The sequence below is a fragment of the Zootermopsis nevadensis genome, unplaced genomic scaffold (assembly GCF_977971745.1).
Source record: "Zootermopsis nevadensis isolate Lab colony 2312 unplaced genomic scaffold, Znev_1.0 Znev_ptg000007l, whole genome shotgun sequence".
In the NCBI taxonomy this organism is placed as follows: domain Eukaryota; kingdom Metazoa; phylum Arthropoda; class Insecta; order Blattodea; family Termopsidae; genus Zootermopsis; species Zootermopsis nevadensis.
The window spans coordinates 18,498,887-18,516,889 of record NW_028259139.1 but is presented as its reverse complement, the minus strand read 5'-3'; the positions used below and the strand labels follow the sequence as shown (position 1 = coordinate 18,516,889).

The 18,003-nt window shown below is 41.0% G+C and overlaps 2 protein-coding genes across 2 annotated transcripts; both read right to left on the bottom strand.

Annotated features, from left to right (window-relative positions):
* Window positions 1-2,657: 2,657 nt before the first annotated feature.
* On the bottom strand, window positions 2,658-7,523 carry LOC147874652 (uncharacterized). Its single transcript, XM_087344505.1, has 4 exons — window positions 7,370-7,523; window positions 6,328-6,486; window positions 5,162-5,369; window positions 2,658-3,843 (listed from the first exon to the last, which is right to left on the bottom strand). Exons 1-4 carry the CDS (start codon window positions 7,485-7,487, stop codon window positions 3,576-3,578), a joined length of 753 nt encoding a protein of 250 aa, XP_087200631.1. The 5' UTR covers window positions 7,488-7,523; the 3' UTR covers window positions 2,658-3,575.
* Window positions 7,524-8,710: 1,187 nt separating this feature from the next.
* Window positions 8,711-16,280, bottom strand: LOC147874651 (kelch-like protein 10). The gene is made up of 5 exons (XM_087343831.1): window positions 16,071-16,280; window positions 13,752-13,942; window positions 12,317-12,568; window positions 10,686-10,965; window positions 8,711-9,052 (listed from the first exon to the last, which is right to left on the bottom strand). Exons 2-5 carry the CDS (start codon window positions 13,937-13,939, stop codon window positions 8,711-8,713), a joined length of 1,062 nt encoding a protein of 353 aa, XP_087199957.1. The 5' UTR covers window positions 13,940-13,942; window positions 16,071-16,280.
* Window positions 16,281-18,003: the final 1,723 nt, after the last annotated feature.

Genomic DNA, 18,003 nt, shown 5'->3' with positions numbered 1-18,003 from the left:
TTGCGTCATATTGTGAATCAAATATTAAATTAATTATTCGGTTTTGTCCGTCTAATCACAATATATTTAAAATTTATTTAAAATTTAAAATTTACAAATAAGATAATTAAATTATCATTTTATGTTCCACGTCGAATAATCGATTTACATTTGGAACATTTTTACAACATGTTTCGGTTTCATCGAACCATCTTCAGGTGTAAAATTATATCAATAAACTTAAAACTCAACTATAATTTCTGTTGTGTAGCTTTTTGTGATGTTCATATCCATATTATTTTCACATATTGGAGCGAATGTATTGTCTGGAGTGAATGCTTTTGATGTTCTACATCGGTCTGCAAAGCAAATGATTCAAAGAAATGAAAATAAAAAGTCCTCCAGGTACCGTAGCCTTGAGAAGTTTCATATCTCTCTTGTGAAATATTTGCCATTTCGTACCCAAAGAACTTAAACCTGTGAAAATAAAAAGGCCTCGAGATCTGGTGGCAACATTCTTCCATTACAATCAGCAAAGTCTGGCCTAGAGAGGTTTCACATCTCTCTTCTGAAATGCTTTGCCATTTCGTAACCAAAGCACGTCAATCTGTGAAAATAAAAAGCCTCGATATCAGGTGACAACATATTTACATTACAATTAGCAATGTCTGGCATAGGAAAGTTTCACATCTCTCTTGTGAAATGCTTTGGCATTTCTTACCCAAAGACTTCAACCTTTTGAAAATAAAAAGGTCTCGACATCAGGTGGCAACATTCTTACATTACAATTAGGACTGTCTGTCCTATAGAAGTTTCACATCTCTCTTGTGAAATGCTTTGGCATTCTGTAACCGAAGACTTAAACCTGTGAAAATAAAAAGCCTCGATATCAGGTGACAACATATTTACATTACAATTAGCAATGTGTGGCATAGGAAAGTTTCACATCTCTCTTGTGAGATGCTTTGGCATTTCTTACCCAAAGACTTCAACCTGTGAAAATAAAAAGGTCTCGACATCAGGTGGCAACATTCTTACATTACAATTAGGACTGTGTGTCCTAGAGAAGTTTCACATCTCTCTTGTGAAATGCTTTGGCATTCTGTAACCAAAGACTTAAACCTGTGAAAATAAAAAGCCTCGATATCAGGTGACAACATATTTACATTACAATTAGCAATGTCTGGCATAGGAAAGTTTCACATCTCTCTTGTGAGATGTTTTGGCATTTCTTAACAAAGACTTCAACCTGCGAAAATAAAAAGGTCTCGACATAAGGTGGCAACATTCTTACATTACAATTAGGACTGTCTGTCCTATAGAAGTTTCACATCTCTCTTGTGACTTTGGCATTTCATAACCAAAGCATTTAAGAAGCAGGATTGGTGCGTGAAGTCTTCTTTGAGGCCTCGCTTATGATCTGTTAAGCTGATTCTGTATTTGATTTTATCTCGGAAACATGAATTGAGTTCCCCATTTGATTAGAGCTGTCACATTTTTCTATTACTCCGTATGTGCTTAACGAAATTCAAGTTCTTGGTTTTGTGTGTTTTGTGGTAATATTCGTACTTATTCATTAAAGTACTTAAAAGTACCTTACAAAATACCGCGAATAAAGAAATACATCTGTTAACTGAAAGCATGGCATTTGAAGAGGTTGTGTAACCGTTCCCTTCTTCTTTGCTTTGTTGCCAAGGTGGGATTGGGTTCGATGAACGGATTCATGAGAATCTTTTGCTGGGTTTACGGGGTTTAATTAAAGATCGCCTCAGCTGAGGCTTTAGTTATTTATTTTCAGTTGATTGCTTATTTAAATTCTCCGCACGATATTGGTCAAAGTTAATGTAATACACCGATGAGTCCGTGATACCGTTTCAACTTGCAACAACTGATAGCTGATAACTGCCGACTACTCTCAAAAGAAGTCTGCGTCTCAAATATATTAATTTCTCCCACTCATTCAGAAATCTCAAATTTTGTAACATCATTGGTTCGACTTCCCTTAGTTTTGTGATTGGTGCAATATTTTAAATTCAAGTCTCTGATTGGTCGGTTCGATTCCCGAGGTCAACTCTGATAGGTTTACATCGCGTGGTGACGCTAGGTCACTTATGCCTACTTTTGCATAAACCCAATTAATAGGGGTCCGACCTCCCAGGGGTGAAATACTACAATGGCCAGTTACAAGAAGTTTCGAACTCCTTGGATGTGGATTTTTCGAAAGGACAATGACAAATGTTCCGCTGACCCTTCGCGACATGTGCGGGAGTGAATGTATTGAAAACGGAACATTGCTTCATCCTTGATGGGTGGTCATAGTTCGAGCTCGACCTCATGGCTAGACGATTACAGTTGGTTCTTCCTCAGGCACATGGCACAATTATCCGGTATATTGGAGCAAATCAGCCAAATGTAATTTTGCAATTTTTTTAAATATCAGACGTAGTTCAGAAATCGATAAAAAATTCACAGTCTGTTGCCATCATAATGACGGTTTCATAATTCGAAACATGTCGCCACAAGTGGATTCATTTAATACAAGACGCAAGGCGAAACTGCTCTGTGTTGATGAATGGTAATATTTTAGATAAAATTAAACGTCTGTAAAATAATTCATTTCAATAAGATTTCTTGAGCAGAGAATAATGAGAAGAAATAATTTTTCCTTCTTTGCTGCAATCAATATTTCTCTTTATTTTTTGTAGCTACTACATCAATTCCTAGTTTTCTACTTTATTTCCGTAAGGAAAGTAATTAAAACTAATGTGTTCATCGTGGTTGTAATCAACTGGAAAATACTTATTTTTCTGTGCCAGTCCAGGTTCGTAGTTCGAGTCCCGAACGGGCTGAAACTTGAGATGAAAAGGATAAATCAGGCTTTGGCGTATTAATGCGGTTTATACAAACGAAGGATGAGATTATATTTGGAACGCCTTACGTCATCCAAATGTGAATGATTTTATGAATTTTGGCATTGATTAATGTATTAAATTTGAAGAGAATAGCGACAATCACTCGCTTCAACGTCTTTCCTCGAGACCTTCCGTAACACTCACAAAGCTTTCGCCTCGTAAATTTGTTTACGAGGCGAAAACTTAAGCCTTTCCAGATATAGAATGACGGTTGCCCTAGAACAGACGCCTCACTGCGACTGGGACCAATGAAATTCGAATGTGCATTTCGGAGCGTTTGCGACGTTATCCTGTGATTTTGGGGGACGAATCGGATCGCCGCATTCAATTCAAAATTTAAGAACGGTTACGAGTTGCGGGGGTATTTATATCGTGATTGTGTTGTGACGGGGCTCTCAAGTTTTGATCTTCAAGTCGTGCAGACGTGTTCTGTTCGCAAAGTTTCAGTACATAAACAGCCGATTCATTGCACTCTCTGAATATCAACATAATTGTGTCTTTGCATCAGCGTCTCATTTCGCCAATAAATTGAGTGATTTCAACAACAACAACAACAACAACTGTGTCGTGAAGAATTGCACCAGCTCAGCGACTTCGCTGCCCTCCCGCGAGCGTCGCTCCAATTAAGGCCTCTTCGTATTTTCCCTGAGAGTCGAAGATCCTCGCCCACCGACTGACCTTATGTCAAGGTATCCTGAGAAAACCTTTAACCCTCTCCGCGCACCGAAGTAACAAACGTTTTAACCGCACCAGCGCCGGCCTAGCTATTGGGTTCGAACCCGTGGCTACATCAGCAGATGGACGGTTACATTCCGAATCCAACATTTCTTTGGATTTCGCCTCCATCGATTTGTCTCTGTGTTTGTAGGCGTAGTCGCTTGCATTCGGTAGGTTCTCGATGACACAAGTCGACATCTTTCTTCTACTAACATTCATGTCTGCCGCCTGGCTCCTGCAATTTGAAATAATTAAAAGTGAAAACAAACCCTCTTTCATCGTCCATTAGTATAATCTACACTCAAGACAATTTTTATCACATTTCGCGGACACAGTTACAGAAAATATGTGTATATATATATATATATATACTATTACTTTTGGGGTTCTAAAATATCAGAGATTTCGGTGTAGTAAAAAGAATTATCTTTGCGAGTCGTAAAATGTGTTGACCTAAAAATATCCTTGTCTGATGGGCTGGCTCTGTCTTTGGGTTGAATGGGAAACTGCTTGAAGCTAAGGGCAAAGCTTCCACCGAAATGTCGTTGCTTGTATTTTGTTTCCTGACAACCTTAACAAAAGTTCCTCCAATCGGAATTCATTCCCACACCATATTTCAGAACAGTTCCCACGTGATTTCTCTTTTACTCAGATGCACATAGAACATGGGCCAGCGTGCTATTATAACGTAACACATTTTATTACATCAAAATGGAGGAAGAGGTTACCACTATTTTAAAACGCTGTCAAATGACTTGTGTTCTGAGCTAACTGCGTTTGGTAAACTTCATTAAACCATTACCTTCGGTCTGAATAATAAATTTAATCACACGCTTTCTTTGGAGAGATAAGCACGTCTTGTTTGAGACACGCGCCCATGACAATATTTCCTTCTCTTAGCAAAATAGTCTGTGGGAATTCTGGCTTTTGCACAAACAAGTATGAAGAAATTTGTCTTCTGGGATGTTTTTGGAGCTCCTTACTCACTCCGTCAACAGATGGCAGGAGACTGCGTGGTCAAACACGCCAAGAGACAGTCATTTTAAAATAAATTTCCATCAGAAATGAGAACATGAGACGGTAGGCGTCGTTAAACCTGAAACTGGCCTAACACTTTGATGAAAGCCGAAGTTTATGGCGATGCTGATGTGCTGAACGCCAGAAACTTCCTGCCCAAGAGAGTGCCACTGATCAAAGAAACTTAGTCAAAGAGCTTCTTATTAATGCAGTTACGGCTTACGTCTGATTAGCATTTCCTAGTCATTCGCCGTCTGCTTTAACCAATCAGCTTGACCGCAACGTCGCCCTGCCGCTTTTCATTCTACCCCCTTCCTTCCATCCATTTTTCGCACTCTTATTCGAGGCTCTGAGTAATCAGTACGAACCTCCGAAACGTCGGTCAGTTTCTACGTCACTACACGGCGCAGCATCTGCAAGATCGTGGATATCTTGACTGGAAATGATTCACTTCCTAGTGCTTTTCGAAAGTAAGATTTTGTGATTATACAGCCCTGAAAAATCATACAAAGAAACAGACAAACAAAGAAACAAACCATCGATTTTCCTTGTCATTGAAATATGCAACACGTTTGAAGAAGTCGCTCCCGTTATAATAATTACAGATGACGAAGATCATATCGTCCATCACTTCTGCGTTTAATTCATAATCATTGAAGTTCATGGCAGGGATCTCGGTCCACGTCTCTTCTGCAGGGTCGTACTTTTCGGTACTGAGCACGGATGATATCTCGTTCCGTCCTCCTGCACACACGCACACAGATTCAGTAACAGGTCACAGCATATAAAGAAAAGCTGCCAAAGGGAACTTATACTAACACCATTCAGCGAGACCCTTCTTGATATTCATTACTCTGTCAAATGGCCACGAAATGTTTGGCCTTTATAGAGCCACAAGATTCATCACCTTATTCACAAAAGTCTGTAGTTGGCCTCATCTCACACAATCTACTTCCTTAAAAACATTTAATAATATCATTCCTTTTACGCCAATGTATTACAAGTCGTATCTTACCTTCAACATCACCAATTACAAATTTCTAGATGTTTGTATTTCCCGAAACTTCAATGTTTCTTACAAACGGATTTACGCTCTTAAAATTGGTAATTCCGTATAAGGAACGAATGAATGAAATACAACAAAGAAAATTCATTCCCTCTTGCATTGTCAGCTTTAGTACCAGGAACAGCTACAATTTCATTTTCGTACTTGAAGCATCAGGAAATTGAGGATGACATCTGTTTTCTTCTTCATGAAAATGCGTGCGAAAGTAGACATAAATATCAACACAAGATGCACTGTTCCAAACGGCGTTAGAAAACAAGTGACGAAAAGCAAAGATAGCGAAGGGACTGCTTTATACCATCGGAGTTTTGGAGATAACAGCGCGGCAAACTGGAATTTCCTTGCTACAAGAACAAAATATTGACCTTTAAAACTGCGACTGTGTGAAAAATGGGGCATACGTAACTTGAGATACCACAAGAGATTGTTAGTTAGTTAGTTAAGTGTTCTTTGTGGAGAATGTAATCGAAACCACGAATCGGGGTTAACATTAGTGACAAACTAACTCTGTAATGACGGGAGAAAAATTCTGTTCATAAAATCTCAGTCACTCAAAGAAACCAAGAAAACATTTCACAATAGCGATTTCTGTAAGAAGGTTAGAGGAACATCACTCAGAATGTCCGGAGTTCTCACCCAGGGCGTACAGGAAGCCATGGAACGCGACGCAAGAAAGAAACCAACGTTCAGAATGCATTGGTGCAACGAACGTCCATCGGTCGGTGTCCGGGTCATAAACTTCCACCGAGTTTAGACGATTGTTTCCGTCATATCCACCAGCGACGTATATTTTGTCTGTAAAAAGAAATTAGCCAAATGACACGAACTGTACACACATTTGGTGTAGGGAGAGGCGTTAAAACTGGTCCGTGCAGAGCACAGACATGGGACAATTCGTACTTAAATTTGTAAATCTATTAAGTCTCCCTTCGAGTCACAGAAACTGCACAGACACGGCTGTCTCTGTTCATCTGTTTCTTTGTTTCGAATGCACACCATCGGCGTGTCAAAGGAAACGAATTTAACTGATAAAATTTAATATAAACAGCATAAAGTGCTTAAATTAATGCATAATGGAAATGATAGTAATTTATTAATACATCTCCTGTGAAAGGAATTTTATTAAATTTGGTATCAGATATGTACGGAACGAGCTGCCAAGCGGTGCAATACATTTATAATACAATGTGCTGTTTACGTGAGATTATTAACTGTCTCAAAAACATATTAAATCCGTATTATTTGAGAGCCAGTTTGATAGTTTGATGGTTATTTGCATTCACTCCTAGTGCACACTAAAAAGGCAGAAGGCGACGCAAGGGACAGCTGACGAGAGCAGGAGAAACCATCACGCACTCAGAACTTCAAGCCGTTGCAGTCTGTGAAATAACGAAGTCCGTAGCACGGATAAAAGAAAGGGATATTGAAAGAATATGGAACGATGGAATGAAGGAAATTAAGTTCAAGAGCGAAGGGGAATGCCTTGAAGATGAAGGCATAATGTTCGTCTGAAACGTCGGCGGAAGCAAAACGACAGCCATCTTCGTACTCGCCGCCGTGAGAACCTCAAATTCTGCGATTCCTTCAAGCGTTCTTGCGTTCTTACACGCGGACAGACAGACAGACGCCTCGCGTTCAGCACTAACTCACAAATTTCTGTTTCACAGGATTTACGTACCATTCAGTACAGCCGCACTTGCATTGTATCGATTTGTGTTCATGGGAGCGATCAAAGACCACTCGTTCGTCTTGGGGTCATATCTTTCCGCCGTTCTGTTATAAACACAACCGCCCATGGCGTACACTGAACCTCGCAGAACAGCCACACTAAAACCCCATCTGAAACGATAAATGAACACGCTCTGCTATGCTCATTTATTTCTGATGGAGATTCATTTCCTCTCGTAGAACGCAATTGTTCGCTCGTCATTGTTGAATCATAATTCAAATGAATTAACAAGCAAATCGCATTCTTAAAAACAAAATTGTCGCAAAAGTCCTCCGACGTATTCGCACTTTGCACGATGCTCCTGTGTGTGAGTGGTACAATTTTACATCCCCTGCACAGATTTGTATCTTGACTAAGAGAGCGACTATCAGCTTTTGAAGAAGGACTCTGCTCCAAGGAGTTCCTTAGTTACCAAGCTGCATCTTACCTGCGTTCATGCATAGGCGCCACCTCGCGGCATGTCTTCGTAACAGCGTTGAAGCAGCAGCATGAGCATAAGTATTCTATGCCGCGGTAACCACCGATGACGTAAATGTCGAAACCGACCACTGCCGTGCCGTGGTCCATTCGACGACCGATCGAGTCGACCCCTTCCACCTGCAGGAACGACAGGTCATGGCTTTATGTCTCTTTGGGTCATTCGGTCTATTGAAGTGAAGTCCTTACATTAGATTTCAGGCGACCAACCACCGGAGCAGAGTTGCAACCCCCAACAGTGGATCGAAATTGCTACCTCGTGGAGGGTGGCACTCGACAAAGACCTTGAGAAATTAACTTGGAGCGAAGGTGGAAACAGGAAGACCCGAAGAGAAGCTCTCGTCAAGTTCGACAGACAAACGTAGAATTAATTTCTGATCAACAGCTGACATTTCAGATTCGTATGATGACAAAGACAGATGTTGGTGTTTTGGGTTTTATCGACGCAGAGATGGAGGCAGTACGTCCCCCACCCCACCCCAAAGCCTTCTAATTCACGAGGCGTGACCACGCAGATGGCCGATATCGACACTGATCAGTGCTTCATTTACTACATTGAATTCCACTGATGATCAATGATGTCTAAGATCAGCAGACAGGTTGCCATGACAGTTGAAGTAGGACGCTTATTGTAAACGATATTTAAGGAAAATTTCACATCCTTCGTCGATTCCTATTAGAACTTACATTGTCAATGAGACTCAGCATTTGAGTAATTTATTTATTTATTTATTCTATTTAATTCATGTCTTTGGAGCTTCTCTTAAAAAAGTGTTCACTGCAATGGAAATAAACGAACACGAAATAAAGAGGCTAAGAGGTCCTTGTAATTAAATTTAGCAACAAAGAGGAAAAGTAGTTTTTCTCATAGGCGTCATTTAACAAGGCGCGGTAACAGTAGAAATACGTGCAACTCACCACAGTCCACCGGTCTGCTCGTGCGTCATAGGCTTCAATCACATCTGAAGGCTCTCCGTCACGATACCCACCAACAGCAAATAGAATGTCCTGTGGGATTCGCGGGCGGGCAATCCTTGGTGTCATGAAGTCTTTGTCGTCCTTCGACAACCTTTTCGCGTCGTCCAGGAATTTGAGCGTCTCCGAGATCACGGGTCTGCACGCCTTATTCTTCCTCACGTACCGGTGTTTTATTACCTGTTGAACAGTTCAATGTGGAACTTATGAACTTTTAGGAAGGGGTGCCATGTTCCATTGCAGAGGAGACAAGAAATTCACACATAATTTGGTTGGGAAATCACCGAAATACACTGTGGTATATATACAGGAAAATGTGTTTTTTGGTTTATGCAACGACGCTCTTAAAAAATGCACAGTTTGAGGAGAGAAGCGAAAACAAAGTTAAATCGATCTTAGAGAAAAATATTGAAATGTGTTTCAACCGAAACTGAAATACTTCAGTAAGTGTTGCATTTTGAGTTACATTAAAAAATGTAATTTATTTCTCGTCTCTCCCGTGCGAGATGCACATTCTTTTTGATTCGATAACTTTAATTAATTGTCAAAATTACGTAGCATCAAAAGAAAATTATGACAATTAGTTGCTTCGAGTTTCAAGGGAGGCAACCTTCTGCATGTTGATGGTTGGGTGGAATGCCCGTCAACACAACACCGTGTGATTGTGCTCGATGTCTATTATGAGGCATTGCGTGTTTCGACCTTAATTGGTCATCATCAGGTGGTTCTCTTTACGTGTTGGAAATTAGTAGATACGAATGATAAATTTTAAAGACAACATTTTCATGAATCCGTGCGATTGTATCGCACGTATTCGTAAAATGTGAGTGGCTGAAATTACAGGGCATTTGACTTAGGGTAGAAACATTTTTTTCTCTCGGGTTAAAGCGTATGGCGGAATGGAAGAAGGAATATGGCTGCTTCGTAAGATGACGGTTACCATACTTGAATGTTAAATCTGTCTATGAGTTTGAAGCCCCTGGGGTAATTTACTCCTGGATGTAGAACGAATCTACCTTGCTGAACTTTTCGGATATCTGTTGTCCCTATGTGGTCAATCAGCTGAAGATTATCACGCTGATGTGATCTCGGGTTGACTATATATATATACCGTCGGAGATGCGTGAAATTTTTATAGCAGCTAAGACCCGCTTCTTATGGCGTAGGATCTTCAGTTTAGTTGAACGCTGAACCAAAAAAGTGATTTAGCAGTTGGAGGATTTTCCTGTTCGAGCTAAGGGGACGTTTGAATGTAGTTGACGGTGGAATGCCGTAGTTGAACTGAAACGCGTAATGGATCTCAATAAACGCTGAGACTACAATAAAAGATTGTAACGCCGACGGACTGTCAAACTTAAAGACGATGAATAAAGGACGATCATTATCTCCAACCACATTTCTGCATAAAAGGACGAATCGAATATTTATTTTGCACATACATACGCGTATGCGAGCGTGTTACCAGCGGCATTCCACAGGTAGTTATTGTGGCAATGGAATCTAAAGCAATTTGGGAATTTCTTACGCAGCAAATTTTGATCGGAAAAAGGCATTCAAATCATTGTGTAAATTTCATGATTTTGTCGTAAGATTGTAAACAGAATTGGAATGTGTCAACAGATTCTGTTAAAACGTATCAGTATTAAATCTAATGAACGAGCTGGAACTGCGGACAGACAGACAGACGGGTTTACACGTGACGAAGAAAAAGGCTCAAAATTTGCATTAATTAGTTACGAAAACGTGTGAATATGGAATTGAAAATGCGGGCTTCACTTCCCGTAAACATCCACGATTTCAGGGGCATACTGACCTTCTTCTTGAAAAATTTTGCGTCAAGGAGTCCCAGTCTGACGCCCTTCAAAAGGTCCGCGATGTGACCTTTCCTGTTGTCCGGGTCGTGGTTGATCCACCGGAGAATGCACTCCCACACAACTCTCTCGTCCTTCACGTTCAGTTTCTCGGCCTCGATTATCGCCTGCAGCTCCTCTACAGGCAGTTCCAAAAGTTCCTTGCTCTGCTGAGACACTTTCACGAAGTTGCGTTGAAGGAAGTGACGAGCGTGAGTCTTGAGGTCGGCGCAGAAGTGAGACCTGCGACAGCGAGGGTAAGAACCGACTCAGAATCGATCTCCTTCGAACTCTGACACATTGAACCACCGCAGGAAGAACTGGATTCTCATTCACTTGCAGACCACAGTATTCCGCCTGAAGTTTTACCTTAGCCTTTTGGAGCCCGAATGAGCGAAGCTGAGCGCAGACACGTGGAGAGACAACGCTGAGATACGCTCCGTTTAACCGTGACAAAACAGAAAGTTTTCGGCTCTGAAGGTTCCCAGGCAATGCCCGCTCGTCCTCGAGATAAGGTTATAAGTTGAAATAAGGGCACGGTGTACGCAAGTGAAGAAGGCCACTGCCTTCTTCACTTGAGAAGTTTAGAATTTTGAATTCTGGCTTTAACCTTGGCGAAACGACGTTTTGGTAACTGCGTGTGTTGTGAAAACTCGTGTAACCGGACTATATGAGGGGAACCGCGGGTCAAATGAGCGAGGGAAAGGGGAACGTGGTCATGGAATTGAACAAATAAGTAGAGACTCAATACAGATTTTAGTCGCCAACCAATGATGCGGACGTGTCCCACGTACAAGCCGACGGCAAAAGTCACTCGTGAGCGCTGTTAGAGGGAGTCCCTGTACTAAAAGAGTGAATTTATCAGTCATTCTGTCCATCGCATGAATTGGAGGTTCTGGTGTGATTCTGCCGATGTCAGTTGATTTGCGTGCTGTGTTGTCCTGAACAAGAAGGAGTAAGTGTTCAACGTCCACGAGACCCAGCGTCTTTGGTTTTGCTCGATAATAACCAATTCTCTAAATGTTCTGAAGTGTTCATAATAATCAGCAAATCTGGGGTGAGGTTAGATCAATGAACTGTACCGCGTGGACATCGCTTTATGCACATTCGCCGGTGGAATCCAATCACAACCGATCTGGTTGAAATTCGGTCGCTTAATGCGGGAATCGGATAATCGAGGCTCGGTTGACAGAGGTTTTACTGTATGCAGAAAGATATGGGGCTGAATGTTGATTTTGGTGTTGGGAGGATTATGCAAGAAGCATGGAATTCCGCAGAGAAAGAAAGAAAGGAGAAAAGGATTTCGAGTGGAAGACAGATTTAATTATGACCCTGCAATAGATCGCGATTAACGTTCCATATGGTGAAATTATTCATCTGCTGGTCATAATGACGATCAAAACATAAGCAGTTAAATCAGAAAACTTAAATTACAGGGACGTTAATAATTACCCGCCAAACATTATAATTTGCCCAGTCCTCAGTCAGAGGCTTTAATCTCCGACCCGGCGCTCGGCTGCTCTCTTGAGTAAAGTTGATTCGCCTCAGCGACGAAGGCTGGCGTCACAGCAAATGACAAATGAACATCAATTACCTTGCGAACTGCATGATGCCGATACAGTTTACGACGTCCATCGCGTCCATGAGGAAGTCGCAGCAGAGGCCAGTAACGCCTGGTACCCACAAGTACTCAGCCGTCTCGAGCAGCTGACGCGCGTTGTCGGAGCGGATGTCCACCTCCCGCAAATAAACATAATCCAGTATCTGGGTCATCATGTCTGAGCTGACTCCGTGGAGGAAAACATCAGTCTCCTCACTGGGGTGCAGTGTTGTCGTGAAGAGAGTCCTGAAACGTCGATTTGGAGAAACGGCGAGCAGAAAATTACAAGTCATGCTCACAAAGTTTAAGTTTTTATGACTCACGTAGCCAAATAAAAGTTTCCTATGTCAATGTGGTGGATGAAGTTTTGTTACCTGAATAATTAAAAAATTCCCAGAATGTGTACTAATGGGACCAGATTAACTGCGATTGGGTGAAGGGCCTGCGTAGGCCTAACAGAATATAATTTACAAATCGAAAAGCGAGCAGCGAACATTTGAACTATAGAATGGCCACCCTCGTTTCTTACATAACCTTGACTCCTTCAAGAGATGTCTTAGGTTATAACAACTACAGAAATTTTAAAGCCAAATAATATTTCAACATACATCGCGGGCTGTACATTCCACTGATTGATCAGTTCGTAATATGAAATCTATTTGTTCTGTAAAAACATTTTCCCGACAATAAACAACTGAAAAGAAAAGCCGATGTTTCTACGAGGCCTTTAAGAAACAAACAATTTCCTATTACAAATTAAGGGATTTTCAGTGCAAGACAAACGGAAAGATTTCGGTGTTGGAAAACTGGAAAAGGGGCACAGCTCGTAACAAGACGTGAGAAACGTCTTTATTTAAAACATAAGCAAAATAACGTTTGCACAAATTCTCGATCGAGATTCTCCTACCAATGAAACATTTCTCGCGAAGATCTTTGTTACAGTTTGTTATATTTCAGTCAGAGCAACACACAGCAACTTTCAATGTTCCGGGCATTACCAACTTTCTTCTGGACTTTGTCGGTCGTCTTTATGAATTAAATCCAAGACGATTTGGAAATGGATTGTTTCTATTTCTCCCTCCAGATCGATTGACTGTCACCTTGGTACAACCGCACTTAAAAGTTAGTACAAAAGACCATGTACGTCTTCTGCGATGTTGCTTCGTGTTGTCTCGTAGAAATTATCGGACGTTTCAGAGGCGCTTACTGCCTCCATCATCAAGGAAAGAAGGCAGTAAGTACGTCTGATGTGCCACTCAGTTTCTACGGCGCCGTGAGATTTCATGACAATGTTCAAATAACAAAAGACATTCAGCCATATAAAAATACAGGTTTCTGCATCAAAGGGATAAAACTTTTCACATACGAATTGACGTCTCTTGTGTCCTTAATTCACGTGTTAATAAACCACGTCAGTAAATGAACAAACCTGAAATATTCGCTGTGCATCGACAGAATCACTCTGTGGACTCGAAAGACGCCGCCGTCCTCCGACCTCAACACCGCGTCACACAAGAAGTTCCTCTCTCTCAGCTCGTTCAGACGGACCAATGCTTTGGTGCACGTGCACCTGCCGCCATCTTGCTCAGGACAGCCGCTTTCTCGCTTAACCTCCATCTCCTGAAAAGACAGTCGATCGCTGTTACAAGTTTTTCTTCACACTGATGCGTGTGCACATCAACTGGGAGTGACTGAGAGGGAACAAGATACTGAGAAGAATATCTGGTCCGGAGAGCAGAATGGCGAAAATTGCATAATATGGAGCTTTATAGGTCTCTTCACTAATTAATAAATTGTAGGCTGTCAGATCGAGGGTGATTAGATGGGCTGGGCTTGTAGAACACATGGCAGAGACAAGACGTGCAACTTTTTAATCGGTAGACCTGAAAGGAAAAGGTCACTTTAAAGTCCTATACGTTGCTGGGATAATATTAAAATCGATCTTAGAGACATGTGGTATGAAAGTGTGGCTAGTGGATGTGGCTTAGAGGCGAAGTCTTGTAAACACGAACATGAAACTTCTTGTTTCATAAAATGCGAGACATTTGATTACCTGGGCTACTGTTAGATTCTCAAGCAGGGCTTCCGCTCCATGGACTCAGTTTGTTTCTTTGTTATAGAAATGCCTGTTGAGATTCAATACAAAACGACAAAGCTCTAAATGTGACTGATCTAAGTAACTTCATAGACGGCTTACCGAACCCGAAGGTTCATCACCGAATTAACCAAAGACCTCCACCGGACACTGCCCTGGGCCAACAAAATCCAGTCTCCTTCGACTCCTATCTCCCATTGATCCCGCCTGAGATTATCCTCCCATCTACGTCTAGGTCTCGCCAGCGTTCTCTTACCCTCAGGCTTCCCGACCAATACCCGGTGCACACCTCTTGCCCCATCCATGCATTAAAACATGCCCCGCCAATCTCACTCTTCTTGGCTAAATCACTCCGAAGATGTGACTGATTCAGGCAATATTAAGTCATGCCGCGTGTTTGTCATTACTCGCATAATTTAAATCTCCTTATATGTAAACTACGTAGACATTACGTATAAAAACATCAATGTAATCCATAAAGTCTTAGATGCTTCTATTCTGGTGAACCGATTTTAAAAAATTACGACAAAAATATGCCATAGAAATTGCGTGACCTTTGATGCAGAACCAGGCAGTTAAATAAATTTTGGAAAAAGAAGTTTACGCCTTTTCATAAGCATAAAATTTTCGAGTTCTTCTCTCTCTGTAGAACTAAAAGTGAATAACAGTTTACATAATTAAGGACCTTTCTGCCTAAATTACAAATTTATATACACTACAAGCACAAGATGTATTTTAAATTTATCAATTAACGCGAGAATTACAGTTGGGAACAGTAAAAAAGGCTCCAAGTTGTTCTAACGCATGCGTAGATCACGCCACTCAAACACTGCAATGAGCAAGATATTCTGTGAAAAGTCGATTGGTACTCATCTCGTCAAAGAACAGCCCACTTCCTTTGCTGAACCAGAAGATTCATTATCGTGTTCGGAAAGCCAATTCGCTACATCGAGTCCCATCTCCCAAAGCTCCATCTTAATGTTATCCTGCCACTGACGCCGAGGTCTTCTCAGAGGTCTCCTCCCTTCAGGCCTTGTAAACACTCAACTCACCCTAACAACATTGGGTGAGGAGCTCGTCATTCACTTTTCTCAATTATCTGTCCCACTCTCGTTTTGGGTCCAGACATCTTCCTCAACACCAAGTTCTCAGAGGCCCTCAGTCTGTGTTCCTCCCTCAAAGTGAAAGACCACGTTTTGCACCCATAAATTCTTTGCACTCAATAATAGCAAACATTACCCGGATTTAATCTGCTGTTGCAGGGAGATAATGAGAGGGAGATTCGTCGATAATTAGGCTTGTAAAACCGAAATAAAAATTCTTCCGAGTTCCCTAAAACGCTTTAATAATGTCGATGTATCAGGAATTGTAATGTGTTAGAATTATTGTTCAGAATATAAACCCCACTTCTTAGTATCGACATATTTTTATTAAGATTCTGGGCTACTAAACACGTTTTATCCCTTTAAGAAGTTAATTGCCTACTGGAATATTCTTTTATTATCAATGATGCCGTGAACAAACAGAAGTCAATGCAACATTACTTTAAATTATGTTAAAAAGAAGACAAGCCTAATTCCCTTACACGAGATAAATAATGCACATAAAAACATTAAATGTGAAGAGCAATAATAATAAATAGGAATCCCTTACCTCAAACTTTGTTCAGTTGTACGAGACCACGACGTCCACCGTCAATGATCGATTTAATCAAAACTAAAATGGAGTTTCACAGACTTCTTAATAATTCTTATATAAGATAAGTAATTGTGATATTCTAAGAGGATTTTAACAGCACAAAATTATCTACTCTACGACGCACTTCTTCTACAAGCGATTCACAGCTCAACTCTTTCCGCAATAACGAATGGATTGTTGACGGCGATAATGAAACACAACAATGCCGAGTAAACAGATGACTTAACAATTAGTTTCTTGGGTAAAGGAATGGAGTGCAATACGGTTCATTCATTCAATTATACTGCATGCATAGGAAACGAGAAAAGAGCTTTATAGCATGCTCAGCCAAGATTGTTGCAGGCGTGGGTTAGAAATTCCACTGATTTTGACGTAAATACGTCTATACGGAAGGGTCATTCAGCAAAAAAGTGTAACGAAAAAGTGACAGGAAAATGTGTAACATCTGATAACAATGGTTACCTAGGAAACGTCATCTGTTTACTCGGCATTGTTGTTACCTATAAAACATTACATTACATTACATTCATCTACCACAGACCCATCTTAAGCGTAACTAATTCAAGTTAAATAAGCAATGTCTTAATCAAACTTTACTCAATTGTAAAGCAGTTATGACGTATTTACGTCTAATTCTCCGGAACCATGGCTCCACTGACAATTTTTCTTGCTTTGTTATTCACGCAGGTGTTCACATAAAAGCTGACCATTGTCGGTCCATATTTGCAGACTGAGTGTTTGACGAAGCGTCCCACCCCCTCTGGGTTCAAACCTCAGAGAACCAACCAACCAAATTCTTTGGACGGGATGACCTCCTGTTATATACGGGCCAATTATAGAAAATGCATTAATTAGTATATCCAATATCCTTAGATACAAAGCTGCAAATTGTAACTATTTGTGTAATCGGTACTCTCCCTAAGCTATTTCAAAATAAGCTACACACAAGTTATTTTCAGTAAGTGAAAGCAGGATGTTTCAACTGATTTCTAAATCATCCCTAGTCGTCAACTAGCGATGGAATTTACTGTAAACAAGCCAACGTCCTATATGCAGTGGCAGAGTACCGAGATGAAGAAAGCTATTATTTTGTAACCATTTTAGAAAGTTAACGTCATTAAACGTGTATAAAACCAAGACGACCGACCACCCTTATTCACTCTCTGAACTTGAGTCTGGATCGTCTCCGCGCAAGAGGGAACTCGACTCTTGTTAGAAGTCGGCTCTGCCCGTGCTTAGGCAGATCAACATCTCTCGATACCTTGATCTCGCAACAACTTGTACCGATTTATTTGCAATAAATTCTCACGTTAACCTCCAGCTTGCAGTACGTATCACCCCGAACTGCCTCCCAAGGGATCCGCTCGCCCTGCCAACCTATCCCAGCTCGGGATACGACACTCCCATCAGCAGCAACAGACCCCAATTTGAATTGGCGATGCTCCCGCCACGATGGAACCCCGTCAGCGTAAGCAAAACTCCCGTTTCAATTTTAAGGCTCTGTTTGCCATTACCAGCAATGCGTTTCGTACGCAGGAATGGTGTTACCTAGGAAGGGACGATGTCTTGCGCATGCGCAGGACTCCGCACATTGTTGGTAGCTGAAAAAAAGAACAACAAAAATAAATAGCTTATAATTTGGTTGCATTCCGTCATAAATGTAAAAAGTGAATAATTAATGTTAAATGAGTTCTCTATCAGAAGGAAATTAATTTAAAAATAATGAGAATTTACATAAGAAAGAAATGCAATTTCATTTTCGCTTGCTTAAAAATAACGTCAGGTTTTATTTTACTTAATTAATTTTAAAAATAATTTTTCAAGGCCCCTGGGCTGTTGACCCCGTCACCGCTGGACCAGGGAAAATGTTTCCGGGGGCCTGAGGGAC

Coding starts and splice junctions, on each gene's coding strand:
- LOC147874651 (XM_087343831.1), bottom strand. CDS start 13,939: ATGGAGGTTAAGCGAGAAAGCGGCTGTCCTGAGCAAGATGGCGGCAGG. Junction 12,569..13,751: donor ATGCACAGCGAATATTTCAG/GTTTGTTCATTT, acceptor TCGACGTTTCAG/GACTCTCTTCACGACAACAC. Junction 9,053..10,685: donor CAAAATTTTTCAAGAAGAAG/GTCAGTATGCCC, acceptor ACTGTTCAACAG/GTAATAAAACACCGGTACGT.
- LOC147874652 (XM_087344505.1), bottom strand. CDS start 7,487: ATGGGCGGTTGTGTTTATAACAGAACGGCGGAAAGATATGACCCCAAG. Junction 6,487..7,369: donor AAGTGCGGCTGTACTGAATG/GTACGTAAATCC, acceptor TTCTTTTTACAG/ACAAAATATACGTCGCTGGT. Junction 3,844..5,161: donor AATGACAAGGAAAATCGATG/GTTTGTTTCTTT, acceptor TTCAAATTGCAG/GAGCCAGGCGGCAGACATGA.